The sequence below is a fragment of the Gossypium arboreum genome, chromosome 5 (genome assembly GCF_025698485.1).
Source record: "Gossypium arboreum isolate Shixiya-1 chromosome 5, ASM2569848v2, whole genome shotgun sequence".
Classification (NCBI taxonomy): domain Eukaryota; kingdom Viridiplantae; phylum Streptophyta; class Magnoliopsida; order Malvales; family Malvaceae; genus Gossypium; species Gossypium arboreum.
The window spans coordinates 15,441,167-15,458,372 of NC_069074.1; the positions used below are offsets into that span (position 1 = coordinate 15,441,167).

The window sequence follows — 17,206 nt, forward strand, 5'->3', positions numbered from 1 at the left end:
ATTGTCGATAGTTTGCTCAAACCTCAGCATAATTCTATAAGCACTGCCAAATCACAAATAACTCTCAATAACCAACCTCTTGTACTAAGTACGAACAATATTCCGTATATATAAATATATGTTTGCAATTAATAATAAAAGAATATTGAAAGATAAAAGATGTAAATGCTACATACATCGAACTCTTAAAGTTATTAAAATCACTGGAACGTGGAAACTAAACCTACTAATATGCGAAGATTTTGGTGATTAATTGATTGATAGGCATTTTGACATTGCAGAGCTGCTGTTGAGCTTAATTCGTATCACATCACATGCATTCTTATCTTAATACAAATTGACTATTGCCTCCAACTTAGATTTTTCTATAATTTATTAGTGTTATTGGCTTAGCATTTAGCGCAATATGCAAAATTGAATCAAGCCAGCCGGTCAATGCAGCCAAATCAGAGAATCTTTAAGTAAAATAAAAATATTCAAAGAAATATTGATAAGTTAGCTTTGGACTTGGATTCATGTGAAGCTGTTGATGGGCTCAGGGTGTTGGGCAGTAGCTGGTAGTATTGATACATATTTCACATGGAAGCCAATATCATTGGGGATTCAATGGCTACTAGACATGCAAGTGGCTTGTGTCGAAGATGAAAGCGACTCTCTAATTATTGTCAACTAGTTGTTGTGAACTACCTTATAGACAACAATCCTATGGTGTCTTTGATTGAGGACATTAGAACTTTTTGTTCCAGATTTAGTGCTTTTAAATTTAGCCGTGTATTGAGGTTTCAAAATCAACCAGCTCATCGTCTTGCTAAAGTTTGTTTTGTTAGACATTGAAAATAGTTTTATGGTAAATTTCACTTGAGGTCATTAAATTATTAGTAAATTTACGTTTAGGTCTGTTAACTTAAAAAAAATACAAATTTATTATTGAACTATTTGAAAGTTTTCATTTGAATTATTGAACTGTTAACATCGTTGTTGTATGACCTTCCCTGTTCACATTACCTAGACCAATCTAAAGCTTTCTTTTCTCTTTTACAATTTAGTTTTTTTTTTTTATCAAGCAACTTTGATTTCACAAATTTATTAACTAAAATTCAAAACTGTTTCCTTCTCTTATCTCCAACATTAGCTGTTAAATCGACTTAGATCTAAGGTATATTATTCTACTCGTTGATAGTATCAATCATTGAATCGTTACTTGAAGCTCGGTAGCAAGATTTAAAAAGAAAAACTTATCAGTTTAGTGCCTTAAATAAAAAATTTCAAATAGTTCAGTGACTTAAATGAAAACTTTCGAATAATTCAGTGATCATTTTATAACTTTTTGAAGTTGAGTGACAAAAATATAATTTTATTAATAGTTTAGAGAAATTTATTGGGTGAGATTAGTCACCCTCTTAGCTTTGTAATTGGGTGCAATGTTTTTTACTCTTTCATTCTACGAATTAGAGATACTTATTCAATGAAACAAATTGCATTATCACTAATGGTGTAAATGAACAAAACATTCGATGAATTATTCATGAATCGTTCGTATAACATTCGTTTATTTTTGTTTATTAAATTAAATAAATGAGTATAAACAAAACTTCTATGTTGATTTAATAAACGAACAGAGATGTATTTGGTTCGTTTATCTTTGGTTCGTTTATCTTCACGAACAATGTTTATGACTCGCTTATTTATAAATGATATTTTCTTATAAAAATTTTATTAGTATATATTAATAAAATTATCTTGATTTGAATTTTTTCATTTATAATATAATTATTAATATTTATATTTGACTGTTTTATATCTAAACAATATGTGTGTGTATTTATTTATTTATTGTTTGTTTATTATTTATTAACATTGCTCGTCAACATGTTCGATTAAGTTAAATGAATATGTTTGTGAACATTAAACAAATGAACATGAACATACATAACTTTAAATAAACAAACATTAATAAAAATTTGAAATTCTTAACGAACACAAACTGAACATGAATAAACTTAAAAATAAACAAACGAACATAAACAGAAATTTATTCGTTCAAGCTCAATTCATTTATGGCCCTAATTATCACACTATGTAGTCCAGACCAGCTCTTGTAGGCTCTTTTCCGAATTCAACGCCTTTATTAATTACTAATGAAAATACAACGATGTTCAAAATATATATAAATGAACATATATTGGGCGATTAACTGTTAGATTTGATGGATGGATGGTCATTATTTCTCATTTGAACATTGCGGATATTTACTTATGTGGATTTGGTGCGGGCTGGTTTCATTTCTCTAATTTTAGCCTCAAAATAATTTTATGTCTGAAATGACATTGATATCTATATCCTCTAATTTCTTCACAGCCAGAAAATTGCTTGTAAAAATCTGGTCCGATCCCATCCATCCCATTGACCCAAAGCACTTTCTCTCTTGGAGGAAATGTAGCAACTGTACCTATCTGTGGCTCAAATTATGAAGTGGCATCACGGACACAATCTTAGTCTTTTTAAATCTTATCGCATATATGCACCGTCCTACTACATATTCACCACACATTCCTTATACTTTCACTTTCATCCATAATTTATATGCTAATAATGTTTTAGCTGAAACGCCAAATTCAACTGCAAAAATAATATTACTAGTTTTGCTTGAACCCGATATCCATGGCTACACACGCAAGTCTAGCTCCTTCAAGGATCCCTGCAACAACCAGGCTTCCTTCTAAGGCCACACACTCTTTCCCCTCTCAAATTCAATGCTCTTCCACGGTTTCTCTCTCTCTTTCTCTTTTCAGGATTTGGAATGAAGTTTTTTTGCTACCTGTTTTGCTCTTGGGATACTCATTTCGGTTTTGTTTTGTAGAGATTACAAGTTACTGAATTCTCTGGACTGCGATCCGCCTCATGCATCACATTCGTCAACAATGCTAGAGATGCGTCCTTTTACGATGTAGTGGCTGCTCAACTTACTCCAAAGGTTCGTTCACTGCTTAAGATTTTGTTTTTTGAGTTTCAATGTTTCGTTGGATCGTTCTCAGCCTTGTACACAAGCTATGGATTTCATTAGATATAACCAATATAAAAACTAAAATGATCAACGCAAAGCACCTAATTGTATATGGTACTGATCACTTGAAACTGTGTTGGAATTTAGACTGCAGGTGGAGCAACACCTGTTAGGGGCGAAACAGTTGCCAAATTGAAGGTTGCTATCAACGGATTTGGACGCATCGGCAGGAACTTTCTCCGATGTTGGCATGGCAGGAAGAACTCTCCCCTCGATGTGATTGTTGTAAATGACAGTGGTGGTGTCAAGAATGTAAGTAACTCTGACTCGACCTACTGAGATTTGGTTAGTTTCAATGTTTTCATTTTATTAACCACGATATACATAAAATAAAAAACACAGGCTTCACACTTGCTGAAGTATGATTCAATGCTGGGAACTTTCAAAGCTGATGTAAAAATTGTTGACAATGAAACTATCAGTGTTGATGGTAAGCCCATCAAGGTCGTCTCTAACAGGGACCCCCTCCAGCTTCCGTGGGCTGAACTTGGCATTGACATTGTTATCGAGGTAGGTCGTTGTCCTTAATGCTTTAAGATTTTTGCCATAGATTTACACTTCTACCATCATCTAGTATAGCACTTCATTGAGAGTATCAATGATAACAGAACAAATTTGACATGCATCTTGCAGGGAACAGGAGTCTTTGTAGATGGCCCTGGAGCTGGGAAGCACATACAAGCTGGTGCCAAGAAAGTTATCATAACAGCTCCAGCTAAAGGTGCAGACATTCCAACCTATGTTGTTGGAGTCAATGAAGGGGATTATGACCACGAGGTCTCAAACATCATAAGGTTGGTTTGGAACGGAGTTGCCCGCTAATTAAGCAATCATGATAATCATTCTCCATTTCTTTATTGTTATAGTGGTTTAGAATTTGATGGCAATTTTATGCTTGCAGCAATGCTTCATGCACCACAAATTGCTTGGCTCCTTTTGTGAAAGTCATGGATGAAGAATTCGGTAAGCATTGCTAGTATTCATATATCATTTCATAGCTTAAACATTCTAGGACAAACTTTTTCGGTTGTTTAGGCTAATTCCCTGCGTGATAACAGTTCAAGATTTGCTAATCTCCTTTCGCTTTTTGCCAGGCATTGTCAAGGGTACAATGACAACCACCCACTCTTACACTGGAGACCAGGTAAAATCATACTGTTTAATCAATCACTCTACAGTAAAGTCCACTGAGGAACCCAGAAGTTGCATATTCTCAAAATTTTGGTTTTATGATAGATTATATGCTGAAAGAATTAACTGCTTCAACAAAGAAGTAAACTAGAATTTTTGGTTGTGATTGTCCAGAGGCTCTTAGACGCTTCACACCGTGACTTGAGGAGAGCCAGGGCTGCAGCATTGAACATTGTACCAACAAGTACAGGTGCTGCCAAGGCTGTCTCCCTTGTGCTTCCTCAGCTCAAGGGCAAGCTCAATGGCATTGCACTTCGTGTGCCAACACCCAATGTATCTGTTGTCGATCTGGTTGTGAATGTTGAGAAGAAGGGTATCACAGCTGAAGATGTGAATGCTGCATTCAGAAAGGCAGCTGAGGGGCCATTGAAGGGCGTATTGGATGTGTGTGATGTTCCTCTTGTCTCGGTGGACTTTAGGTGCTCTGATGTTTCCTCCACCATTGACTCTTCATTGACCATGGTCATGGGAGATGACATGGTCAAGGTGGTGGCCTGGTATGACAATGAATGGGGTTACAGGTAAGCCTAATGCAAGCAAACAAGCTAAAGTAGCTGAAAATCAGAACTTGTCATCGTTTTAATCTTCTGTATTTGTACACCAATAACTGTTACTATGTGATTGATATTTGTGATTTACAGCCAAAGGGTTGTTGATTTGGCACACTTGGTGGCAAGCAAGTGGCCAGGCATGCCTGCAGGAGGAAGCAGTGACCCCTTGGAGGATTTCTGCAAGACAAACCCAGCTGATGAAGAATGCAAAGTTTACGAGGCTTAAATGATTGCAATTTTCATTTTTTTTAAAAAAAATTGTTTTCCATGCTGGTGGTATAGTTAGTGGTCAAGATTTTCCAGTGTTCATGTTATCAATAAGCTCATTTTGTAATAACACCAGAGTGGATGAAGAGAATTTATCAAATAACATTTGAATGCGTGAAGCTATAAAAGAACAGCAATAATCTTTGGATTGATTTACTTGTTGCTGTGGATGAGATACTAGGAAAGAAAGGCTCATTGTATGAATTCAATCGCGTCCGTAGTTGCTTAATTTGACTTTGTAAAATTTAATCCTTTGTATTGGACTTATATTGTATCTATCTGTATCCCTATGTGTATGCAATGTTTCCTGCCCTGAAGCTAGTTGGAAGAAAGGAAGCAAAAAACTCAGCATCCAACTTGAACTTTGAAGTATTAACCATAGATTTCATTATTATGGCCCCATGTATGCATCACTTTGGCAAGTTACCTCTAGAATTTAAAATATTCTGTGAATTGTTATTGCACCAAATGAAACTCAGTTTTCATGAAAAGGCATGATACTGTTGGGCGATGGCAGAAGCAGTTTCCATGCCAGACCCGGACCTAGTATCGACTGTGGACTAGGAAAGAATCCAAGAGAAAGGATGTACATGGAAAGTGGAAATTGAATTGCAAAATATACAAGGATGACTGGCAAAAATATTAGTTAGCATTACATTATCATCCCAATAAACGGACTGTGTTTGAAATCAAAGTCCTAATATATAATATAACCTAAAGTACACAACCAATGCTTTGCCTTTGAATACATATAAATAGTTATGTTGCTTTAAAGATAAAAAAGGGGTGACTCACATGAACTTGTCACAGTTTCAGTTAGGTATGCGCAACTCCAAGGAATGAAATGAGAAGTAATTAATGCATTGCTATTGCTCCTTTCTCTCCTCGTGGTCTTAACTACCAAATTCATCATCCCTTTCATTGTCTACTTTCCTTCTCTTCTGCCCACTTCTTGATTGCTCTTCTTTCTCATCCATTAGTGACAAAAACCTCCGCAGCGGTCGAGAATGTGAGCTATCTTGACCAGTAATTGAAGCAGATTCAGGAGCAGGAGGTAGCTGCTGCAATATCTGCAGAAAATATATGAAAAGGGCAATGATGCAAGCAACCCCACAAATAAGGAACAGACCCCAGAAGCTGGATAGATTAAGTTGGTTTGTTTCTATCTCTGTACTCTCTAAACTGCAGGTGCTTTGCATCAGCCACTTGTCATGTATTCGCTGCAGATCACCATTCTCAGCTAGTGCTAGAATTGCAGTTGACATATCGATTGCCAATGGAGAGTCCCGAGGAAATGCCTAGGAAGAAATTATGCACGCAAAAAACAGGTCAGAATATTATGCGACTTCAAGGATGCCTGCCAATAATAGGTGAATTTCAGTTTTTCATTTAATGGATGCATGAATTTAAGGAAAAAACCTTGTCTTCAGATGCCATGCCACAGAACAACTAAAAATGGTCAATGATAATAATATGCATGTGATGTGATGTTATTCCAATACTCATGATCACTTCTGACAAGGATAGAAAATAAATACTCACAAAACCCCAGCCACTTTTGGTAAATTCTTGACCTACAATCTTGAATGAGCACTGGCTCGAGAGAAAAAGCTCAACATACGGACGTTCATCAACTACAGCAGCGACACCTCCATTTCCAGGACCACGTTTGAGTGCCAAAGCATAAGCTTCAGGTGATCCAAGAGATACAAGCCTCGATCTAGATATGTTAAGTTCCTCACTTAGATATCGCTCAGCAAAAGAGCCTTCTTGATATCCAATAGGCTCATTAGTAGCTGCCAAGCTTTGAATTCCTTTAATTGGAGAAGATAAATGCTCCACTGTGAGGATTGACGTCAGACTTGCGGTGTAACTGGAGTTGATTATTAAAACCACAAAGAGCCATACAAGCAACACTAAACGGCCAAGAGTGCTCATAGTATTCTCTCCTGCAAAAGGAATATAAAGTGGCCGGCTTAATCAAACTTTATCATACACCATTTCTGCCTTGCCTTTTGATTTATTATTATAGTGGGAACTTCACTTACTGTGGGCAAAGAACATAGTTGAGAAGCTAAACCTGCAAGGATAGCAAACAAGTTGCAAATTATTTCACATCAGGAAACAGCTAAAAGGGATGAAAGTAACTGTACACTTTGTTCTAGAAAAAGAAAATAAAGTGGCATGACAAACATAAACAATCAGATAACAACAACAACAATAATAACAACAACAACGATAAAGAAAAAGCTTACTGTAATTAAGCATTATGATATTGATAGTATTATGCATCCAACCTAAAACCAATAGGTAATAGGTGGAGGGCCGCAATTTCAATATAAGACCATAGGAAGCCTAATAGACGTGGGATAACATCAACAAATAGATAACAAGACCAAAAAAGAGTGATATGAAGGGGAGGGGGAAATGCTTGTGACAGCTCTCATTATTTTTTACTACACAATGCACTGCTCGCAGATTTCTCTTTGCAGTGCCATTTCAAGATTGACAGAAAAATTTAGTCTCTTGCTCTTCAGTTTGCTTTAAATTATTCTTGACCCGACATGAACAAATTTCTTCACATCAAGGATTAGATATGCTATATTATGTAAATACTCCTATCCTACTTGCAAACATACAAATGCATCACAAGAAAATAGTAAACTTTATCGCTCACCATAAAATGGTTATAACTTGTTGTTTAGGTGGGCCCCTAAACTCATCATTTATCCGGTGCTCCAGGATCCAAACCACTATTCCGACAATGAGAAAGAAGGAACCAGTGACAATCCACATACGGCGACTAAATGGCTGCAAAAAAGCCCAAGCACCACTTCTCTCTTTCTCCAACCGAGCCACAATGACCAGCCCAGATGAAACATAAGGCTGGGTAAAATCAACTATCCTTGTCCGATTTGTAACAATGGCAATGTCACCGACAACAGCATCGAATTCCTGCAGGAATGGAGTTCGACAATTAGCCAGCAGGAGAAAGCAACATCTCACATATGATGAAATAACATAGTAGTCACACTCGTAGTGATACTCACACCGGTTGTGATCTTATTCACAAGCTCTGTATAGCTTGGGTTCTTACGACCATCTCCAAAGGAGATAAATTTATATGGAACAGCATATGGTAACAAATTAACAGCGGCTGTAAATACATCTACACAAAAACCCTTGAACATATCAGTTCCTCGAACCTGCGATACAAATTCCTTGTAACTGACTCTATTTGGAACACCAATTCTCAATAGCTTTCCATTGTTCGGGAAAACCCATCCACGAGGCTTAGACAATGTCTCTCCTGGCCAAATTACACTATATAGTTTTTGGTTTGCACTTGAACGGTTTGGTGGTCTCGTATAAAGTGTCTCTGGGGATACAGTAGATAAACCAGAATAGTTTGACCAGTAGCCAATCTGTCGAATCCCAGTTCCAAGCACATTAATAATATCATATGCAGGAAGAATAAGAGACCTGTCTGAATTAAACTTAAGCGGGCCTGTCAAACCAACAAAATCACTTAGCAATATGTTCTTCAGCAAGAGCACTCCATCATCGAAAATGCTCATTGCTTCAAGGTGGAGAGCACTGCCTGCCATAGAGCTTATCCTAGAATCATTAGAGAATGAGATAACCCCACCCTGGTTAAAAAAAGCATCAAGAGAATGAGCAAGCAGCCAAACTGTATCGTAAGCATAAAGTCCATAAGCGTTCAACTGTGGAGAACCTCCAGTTATGCGGTTCCACCTAGCGAAAAAGGCTCTTTTTCCATCCGAATCAGGTGTGTGTTGACGCAAAGTTAGAACTCCTTGTATTTTGTCCATGGTCTCAGAAGGCAAAGGAGACTCAGAATCTAAAACTAATGAAAGCCAATCCGTAGCTATCCATACATAACCATTGCCCATCATTCCAAGATGGTTTGCAACAGAGAAAACCTTAAACCCTACTCTTCGATTTAAATGCAGAACAACAATTCGAGATTGCATTAATGCAACCTTAACAAGAACATCCATGATGGCACCCTGAGTCACTGAAGAATCTGGTTGAATACCTACCTTGTAGGAGATTTTGCAGCGCCTCTCTGCAAGTTTATCATTCAATGCTGACACACCATTTCGCCCCCAATCATCATCTATAAAGATTGCAATGACCTCCTTCCAACCGTAATGGTCAATGATATCAGCCACAGCAGTCATTTGATACAAGTCATTCTGTGCTGTCCTAACAAAAAAAGGGAACTGAAGGGAAGAAAGGGTGGGATCTGTAGCTGCAAATGACAGTAAAGGAACTCGGAGTTCGCTTGCAACATGTGATATAATAGGAGCAACCACAGAACATTGGGGACCTATAATGGCAACGACGTCAGTCGCCATGTACCGCAAAGCTGTTATTCAACACATAAATTTGAGTATATTAATTATCAGTAGCAGACAATATTCTTTCTTGACCATTATATGTAAGAAAAACAAGTAATTACCAAAAGCAGATAATGGATTGTAAATTACCTTCGACCATGCCAAGAAAGCCATTGCAATTGGTATCTTGCAGTGTAACACTAAGTTTAGTTCCTTTGAGAATGCTTGAATTGGAGTTGACATCTTTCAGAGCTTCATCAATAGCAATCTTGGCAACTCTTCCAATGATAGAGTCAAAATTAAACATTGCTCCAATATTAACAACAGCTGGCCGAGTGGAAGCATTTCTACCATAACCAATTTGAAACACCCCTAAGTGGAGAGAGAGTAGGAAAATAAAGCCAGCCACATTCATTTCAGTCAACTATGAGACCAACTTGACCAGCACAAGATGTATTGAGTCCACTATTGCCACCAATCGTTTTAGAAACTCTACATATAGAAGGAACTAAAAGTTTCTCAGATAAAACTATTAAAGATATATTATGCAAATATTATGTTACAGATTAAGATCCAAAAAGCTCCAGTAGCAAAAGAACATGGAAGGGCACAGAATTTCAATGACCAATCAAACACTACTAAGGAAAGGCCATGTCTATTTAATCTTATTTATAAACAAAACCATCAATTTAACCTTACCTACCACCCCGTGCTTCATTATTCTCTATTTATTTGATTGAACGATGAAACCAATGATAAAATTACCCAAAAAGAATCTAGAGACGGAACCAATAGAGGTGACAGGTAAAATAAAGAATGTGAACATATGATAGTGGAAATCAGAATCAGATTCCAGGACTGAATCAAACCTAATAAAACATACCAACATAAAGCAGCAAGACTCAAGAATAGCACATTCATTCATGAGGCCAAGTGGTAGTATAATATTATTTATTTGGGAGAAAACGGAAACCTAACAAGAAGTAACTGTATAAAGCTCCTTATCTCAAGCTCAATTAACGAAGTAAAGAGAGAAAAAGCAGAGGAAAAAGCACAATAAAAAAATAATAAGCAAGTGATAATAAAGCAGGAAGGAAGCTATAATATTAAAAAAGGCCAGAAGAAGAAACACAGTCAGCAGCTGAAAAAGCAAATCTAAGAATGAGACTTGAATATTTTTTACCAAACAATCCACCGGCCTTATACTTCTATGCTTATGGCTATGCGGGAAAAAGGAGAGATAGGAGGGGGGATACCATTCTTAATGGTAGCCGATAGGGTTGCAAAACCAAAACAATGTCCAAGTTCAGGTGCGGGGCAGAAATGAGATTTTACTCAATAAGCAACTTACAAGGGTTCCATTTAGGACAAAGATTGAGAAGAAGTATTTGTTAGAAAGGGAAGCGATGCTTCTTGCTGTTCACCGTATTTCTGTCCTAACGTCATTGTTGGTGTTCTGTTTATCGGGGAATCAACTAAAATTAACTGAACAGAGGCACTGGAATTCGTATGCCCACGCACTAAAGAGCCACGAGTTCAATGAGGGATTTGAACTTTCAAAGCGTTTCCTTCTTTTAGTTCAAAATAAAGCATAAGTCAAAAAAGGCAGCCTGACAAAACATCGCCAATTTACTTGATAATGATATAATTCTGGATTCAAGTTATAGAGAAAAGTTAATGACTGAAGCTGGAACTTAAGCATTCGTGTTGGTTGGAAATGATGTTGTAACCTTTGCTTGCTTGAAAGGTCAGAAAACTTCATGGTGTCGGATTTGTCCTAAGGGAAGTAAACTTGCGACTGTGAGTGAGGAAAATTGAGAGTGAAAGAGGGAATACATTACATACACAAATGCAAGATGAGATGAGAGCAGAGTCAGCCGATTTGGGCATTTTGAAGATGGGACCGAAAGATTCTTGTCTGTATCTTCCTTCCTTCAGCATCTGTTATAAGTATAAATGTGAAAGAGTCTCTGCTAGCTTAGCTGTGATCAAGATGGACCACTTAGCTGTGACATACTCTCATACATTTACGTTCACAATAACAATACCTTCTGTTCCATCCACATCAAATCTATTTCCTCTTGTTTCCATCCTATAGAAGCCGTCACAAAGTCTCAAACAATCATCTTACAACTGAAACAATACTTTCCCCACAATCACTGTAAACTACTCGGAATTGCCGGTTGCCGACCCCTCTATCATTATCAACATCAAGTTTTATGATGCGGCTTATCTTGAGCCATGGACTCTAGCATGGCGGCCTGCATCGCAGATCGGCCTATTCCAAAAGACAGTGAAGAAATTGCAAAAGCAATCGAGGCCCAACGATGGTCGCATGCTGCACTGCCCAATTAACGACCCAGCCCAAACTTAATATTCAAACCTAACACTAACAGCTACTAGCTTTCTTCCTACTAACAAAAATTGCCGCGTCATTTTACGATGCGACAAAAAATTATTACAAAGGGGAACGAAAAGCACACGTTAAAATCCATTAGTATCGACATGATAGGCGGTTTCCCAAATCAGAGTTAGCGGGTTGTCAGATGTTTGCGAAAATCCTCACAGGCTTTCATTCAGACGTCGGTACAGAAATGCTTTTGATGAAACTGAACCTTCATTTTTACTGAATACAAAATCTTACAAGTTTATTAGGAAAAGAAGTGAAAGATGAAATGCGAAAAGAACCCCTGCTTTTGTTGCTGGTAGGAACTTAATGTTCGGTTGGGTGTTAGATTTCTTCATTGTGTGTGATATGGAGATGAACTGGAATCCCATGGTTCATGAATTAGCTGCTGCTGCTTGCATGACGAAGACAATGACGATGCGACATCTATAAGGAATCTCTTTGCCACGCATTGAATCAGAAAATTTTAATTACTTATTGCTAGTTGGGGGATTTTGCTCGTGTATTTCGGCCTCTGAATTTATGGGATTTGTAGAATGACAATTACCACCACTGGCTTCTAGCTTTTATTCAGACTTGGAAGAGGTACGGTCAATTGTAGTCTTCCTTGTAGTGTCTTCATGACTGTTCATAAATCGATCAAGTATTTTTCCCTTTTTTGCAGTTTTTATTTTGGTTACTTAATTGAAAATTTATAATTTAATCATTGAATTATTCAAAAAATTTCATTTAAATCATTAATTGTCAAGTGTTTTTTTCTAAAGTTCTATCAATAAGTTCTAAGCGACATTTGATAATTAGTAAAGTAGATTAATACCCATCAACAAATAGAACATATATTAAATAATCAATCTTGAAGATCAAAGACACGTTGTTTTTATTTTGCTTCATAAATTTGTAACATGCAAAAGAGAATTTTCGATTAATACAAATAGAGTAAACAAAAATATATATATAATATCGATTTTAATAACTCAATGACTTAAATAACAACTTTTGAATAATTCAACGCCCAAATTGCAACTTTTTTAATTATGTAATTAAAACAAAAATTTAATCATGGTTCAGTGACTAGTTGTTTAGTTTAACCTATAATAAATATCTGCCTTGATTCATTCATTATTTTTCTATAATAAATATCCAGACAAGCACCAACTCCATGTTGCAAGCAGAATATACAGCATATGGAGAAAGGTAGCCAAACAGCAAACCTAACCAAAAACTTAGAAACCACTAGAAATGGAAAATCGAAGAGAAATTTTGTTCTCTTCTTCCAGTCTCAATTTTTCATTAGATTACTAGTTAGAAAGCACTCCAATTATCAGAAGAACCTTTCTTTGGGCTGTGATGATCTGATGGGACTTTAAATGAACCACTGGAGCCAAATGGATCGCGTCATCAAAAGAAAATCCATGGCCAAACTCTCTGGTACTACTTATGGAGTTACAAACCTAGTATCTCAGGTTGCTGTGAAAATCCGCTATCGCCCATGCTGATAGAAACAAACCTAGAGGAACTTTATAACTGATCACTTGAAGGGGAGCTTCCAAACTCGGTGAGTGGAGTGGTGGGAACAGAGTCTTGAAATGTGAATGGACACTTCTCATCATAAAAGCTTTCTGCGCTTGGGGATTCTGTTCTTGTTGGGCGTACACCAAAATCACTTGAACCAACAACTTCATTGTGCTTGTCAGAGTCCACACCCTGCCATGTGGGATTAAAAATCATGAGTACATATTTCAATCTGCAATTCATACCATCAGAATAAAATGGATCATAACCAGCCTTCAGACTGAGAGCTCTTAGCTCTACACAAATGACAAGTCTATCTAATCTAAATTATACATTTTTCTGTATCACCAGATAAGGTACATGTCAAATGTGTTGGCAATCTACACAAATGACAAATCTACATAACCTAAATTATCAAGATGCTGAAAACAGGGGAAAAATGCTTCAAGAAGTTCAGGCCCACATTGGCATTAACAGGATTAAACGCCTAATCCCCACACACAGTCTGCATCGTCATTATCAACAGTCCCCCAAGCTGATTGACCAAAACTTCTGTCCAGAAAAAATGAAGAAAATAAGCAAGAACAAATGAGAAAAAAAAGGAGTCAGATGATAAAAATAAAAGTTGACTAGAAAACAATTTTCTATTTCAATACTGATTTGTTTCTGCATCTGCTTCAGTATTCTTTCCACAATGGTCATCAGAAAATTGTTGAGATTGACTTTCTAGTGAGTTTCTTTCAGTAGGATTGTCACGAGGACTTCTGGCAGATTCATCTTCACTGTGTATAGGCAGACTCACTCTTAATGAGATGTCCAGCAGCAGTGAAGAGATTAACCATTTTTTCATCCAAATAGGAAGAGGAATCAGAGGTCGAGCTACCATCTGGAGACACTTTTCCTCTCTGAGAGACTGACACATTTTTCACTTTGACAGAGAACTCATTGCCAAATCCTGAAATTTCAAATGAAATGCCATACAGCCTAGATAAGGTCATGAATTCATAATCCCTACCTACTTAGAGAGCTTAAGTTACCCATTTCCCATTCTTTTTCTTTTTGGCATAATCTAAATCTCCCTTCACAATTGATTGTCAACATTGTTCTACTAGAAGCTCCTCAATTCCCAGACACATATACGCATAATATTATGGTTCAACTAGCCCATCATGCTCTATTTAAGAAATACAAGAACCAGTACAGCTATAACGCTTTTCCAAAACATATGCAATCAATAAAGACACTGCCCTGCTACACTAATACATGAATGGGGTGACATGCTGGATCAGAACAGGTTTCAACATCTTGTCCATAAGAACTAAGCAGCAAACAACTCTCCCACTGTGAACATTGAACAATCCTTCAAAATTAAATGAATAAAATGAAACATTACAAGCTGACAGAGAAGTGAGTATTCTAACAACACTTCATAAACTCATCCAGCACTTCATGAAATGACAGTTTCCAGTTCACCAAATTCAGGGTACTAATATTTTATAATGCCAATGATTCGAGATATGAAACCCATAAATTTACAAAGACATCATACTATATAAATCAGCAAGAATCAGCAGATAATGTTACCAATAGCAATTATTCTTACTATATAGACATGAACATTATCGAGTTGAGGGAGTAATTGAGAGCGGAAATGCAACAAAAGAGAAGTAAACTAGAGATGGAAGGTAAAAGAAAAGCCAATGTTTACACCTTTCAATGAGAATGCAGTGTCTTCATACTAGGCAAGAAACCTTAGATACAGAGTCTAGGAATACCAGTAAAATAATTACATCAGTAATACAAGCTAGTTTAATAAAATAGACAAAGGCAAAGTATACTTGCCTGAATTACGTATAAATGTGCGACTCAAAAATGCCAGCCATTAGAACGCCAATATCTCTGAGCATTTTCATTGCGGCGAGCATCTTTAATCTTCAAAAATAGCTTGTAAGCCTTATCAACATCATTTGCAGTAAGTAGTTTGTTATTTAATTTGCTACATATAATCTTGCTTGGGCAAAACCCCTTGCGCAAAGCCTCCTCCATAACATGTACAGCATTTTCAAGGTGCCCTATGTTGCAAAGACCATTAATGACATACTCATAAACTTCCATATCAGAATTATGACCACTTTCTTGCATCTCATCCCATAAATTTAACAGCATTCCACTTTTACCAAATCTAGATAGCCGCTTGAGCAATAACTTATAGGCATTGAGTGATATTTGGCAGCCAAATTTTCTTGCTTTCTTATAGATCATCATAGCGGCGTGAGGTGGACCATAACTGCATAAAGGTTCAATGAAAGAGGTTAAAGACCCAATAGGGGGGACAATCCCCTGAACTAACATCTCTTCAAAAATTTCAAGAGCATCAGCCGCTTTTTGAGATTTGAGAAAAGCAGATATCAGTTTCGTGTAAGTATCCAAATCAGGGTCAAAGTTACTTTCCAGCAAAGCCTTGTAATATTTCTTACATTCATCAAAATTCTGTGTAGAAATAAAATTAGAAATCATTGCATTGTAAACTCTAGTGTCTGGAATGCAGCCTTTCTCCTTCATATGATCAAAAATCTCAACGGTGTCATCAATCTGCCCTGCTCTTCCTAAGCCCTCAATGAGGAAACTGAAAGTTGAACAATCTGGAGTAAATCCATCTACTATCATTGCTTTCACTGTCCTCTCCATTTCGCTAACTCTACCTAATTTCGACCACCCACTTACCATGATATTGTATGTCACACAATTAAACTTTATCTTCCCACCCACTGCATTGAACAACGAATTTGCAGCACCTACATGAGTTCTACGGCACAAACACAGTAAAAGCACATTCAAAGACTCAGTATCAGGCGTCAATCCAAACTCTTCTAAGTTCTCAAACATTTCCAAAGCTTTATGTACACGCCGGGCCCTAATGAAACTGTCCATTACAGCTGAAACTGTCTCCAAATTAGGTTTTACGCCATCTTTCACCATATCATGCAGGATTTGAATCATGAACTCGAAAAATTTTCTTCTACCTAAAGCTCTAATGATTATGTAGTAACTGTGAGCATCTCTTGGTATCCCTGGCTGCTTGATTGCCCAATTGAAAAACAAAACCATAGCTTCACCGCCTAAATTCCCTCTATCTACGACCTTGGCAATAAGATCGATGCTTAATTCCACCCTAACATTTGACAGAGCATTTTCTATTGCAGTTCTACCCCTCAACTTTTGCAGAAAAATCCCTCGCAATTTCTCTTCGGGCAATAAAATTTCATCAACGTCTCTACTTTCTATTTGTTTCACCGGATAACTCTCCTTATATGGATATAGTGGAATCGTCGTGTTGATATGAGAAAGCTGAAACAAGTTGGAGAGTTCAGTAAGAACGCGACGCTCGTCGACGTTACACCGGTTGTGTGTTTGATGAAATGACGGATCATTTATTGAGGAATCGGGAATACCATTAATAGTTGAAAATCGGAATACAGAAAGGAACGAACTAAAGTGGGGCAAACGATACCTGCCACAGCTAAAACTCAAATACCATCCAGGGAGTCGCCGGAAATGAAACGCCATTGAAAAGCACTTCTCGGTTACTAGTTTGATCTAGAAATGCTGAGCATTTATCTTTCTTTTGTTACACTCGAGACTGAGTTTTGTATTATTGTATAGGTGAATTTTATCGGTAAATTTCCTAATTCGTTATCCAACTTTCAGTTTGTTTTTATTTTAATCATCTAACTATTAAGATTTGCAATTTAATTATTGAAATTTTTAATTTTAATTTTTTTAATTGCTGTAGTGCTAAATCTTTGACACCTTAATAACGGGGCATAAAAACAACTTTTTATGACATGAC

At 36.9% G+C, this 17,206-nt stretch overlaps 3 protein-coding genes across 12 annotated transcripts; 1 reads left to right on the forward strand and 2 right to left on the reverse strand.

The window, feature by feature from the left end:
- The first annotated feature begins 2,515 nt into the window (after positions 1-2,515).
- LOC108450694 (glyceraldehyde-3-phosphate dehydrogenase B, chloroplastic-like) lies at positions 2,516-5,351 on the forward strand. The gene is made up of 9 exons (XM_017748429.2): positions 2,516-2,766; positions 2,861-2,974; positions 3,152-3,316; positions 3,407-3,574; positions 3,698-3,858; positions 3,966-4,027; positions 4,159-4,208; positions 4,370-4,776; positions 4,897-5,351. The coding sequence occupies exons 1-9, from the start codon at positions 2,662-2,664 to the stop codon at positions 5,030-5,032; spliced, it is 1,368 nt and encodes a 455-aa protein (XP_017603918.1). The 5' UTR covers positions 2,516-2,661; the 3' UTR covers positions 5,033-5,351.
- A 353-nt stretch (positions 5,352-5,704) lies between these two features.
- On the reverse strand, positions 5,705-11,855 carry LOC108453621 (glutamate receptor 3.3). Of its 9 annotated transcripts, none has more exons than XM_017751837.2 (7): positions 10,789-11,855; positions 9,588-9,945; positions 8,124-9,466; positions 7,751-8,028; positions 7,122-7,153; positions 6,616-7,022; positions 5,705-6,371 (listed from the first exon to the last, which is right to left on the reverse strand). In XM_017751837.2, the coding sequence occupies exons 2-7, from the start codon at positions 9,850-9,852 to the stop codon at positions 5,967-5,969; spliced, it is 2,730 nt and encodes a 909-aa protein (XP_017607326.1). In that variant the 5' UTR covers positions 9,853-9,945; positions 10,789-11,855; the 3' UTR covers positions 5,705-5,966. The 9 variants fall into 9 exon arrangements, with proteins under 9 accessions (XP_017607326.1, XP_017607319.1, XP_017607324.1 ...); XM_017751830.2 differs by having other exon boundaries at positions 9,588-9,929; positions 10,694-11,855; XM_017751835.2 differs by having other exon boundaries at positions 9,588-9,929; positions 10,621-11,855.
- A 1,064-nt stretch (positions 11,856-12,919) lies between these two features.
- On the reverse strand, positions 12,920-17,061 carry LOC108453708 (putative pentatricopeptide repeat-containing protein At5g43820). 2 transcript variants are annotated; one of them, XM_053028665.1, is made up of 4 exons: positions 16,868-17,061; positions 14,013-16,704; positions 13,820-13,905; positions 12,920-13,548 (listed from the first exon to the last, which is right to left on the reverse strand). In XM_053028665.1, exon 2 carries the CDS (start codon positions 16,462-16,464, stop codon positions 15,223-15,225), a length of 1,242 nt encoding a protein of 413 aa, XP_052884625.1. In that variant the 5' UTR covers positions 16,465-16,704; positions 16,868-17,061; the 3' UTR covers positions 12,920-13,548; positions 13,820-13,905; positions 14,013-15,222. The 2 variants fall into 2 exon arrangements, with proteins under 2 accessions (XP_052884625.1, XP_052884624.1); XM_053028664.1 differs by having other exon boundaries at positions 13,820-13,908.
- Between the last annotated feature and the right edge of the window lie 145 nt (positions 17,062-17,206).

Excerpts from the sequence above, each read along its gene's own strand:
- LOC108453708 (XM_053028665.1), bottom strand. The coding sequence starts at position 16,464 with ATGGTTTTGTTTTTCAATTGGGCAATCAAGCAGCCAGGGATACCAAGA.
- LOC108453621 (XM_017751837.2), bottom strand. The coding sequence starts at position 9,852 with ATGAATGTGGCTGGCTTTATTTTCCTACTCTCTCTCCACTTAGGGGTG. Across the intron at positions 7,154-7,750 it reads CAAGTTATAACCATTTTATG|GTTTAGCTTCTCAACTATGT; the intron begins GTGAGCGATAAA and ends CTATCCTTGCAG. Across the intron at positions 7,023-7,121 it reads AACTATGTTCTTTGCCCACA|GAGAGAATACTATGAGCACT; the intron begins GTAAGTGAAGTT and ends TTCCTTTTGCAG.
- LOC108450694 (XM_017748429.2), top strand. The coding sequence starts at position 2,662 with ATGGCTACACACGCAAGTCTAGCTCCTTCAAGGATCCCTGCAACAACC. Across the intron at positions 3,575-3,697 it reads GCATTGACATTGTTATCGAG|GGAACAGGAGTCTTTGTAGA; the intron begins GTAGGTCGTTGT and ends TGCATCTTGCAG. Across the intron at positions 4,209-4,369 it reads ACTCTTACACTGGAGACCAG|AGGCTCTTAGACGCTTCACA; the intron begins GTAAAATCATAC and ends GTGATTGTCCAG.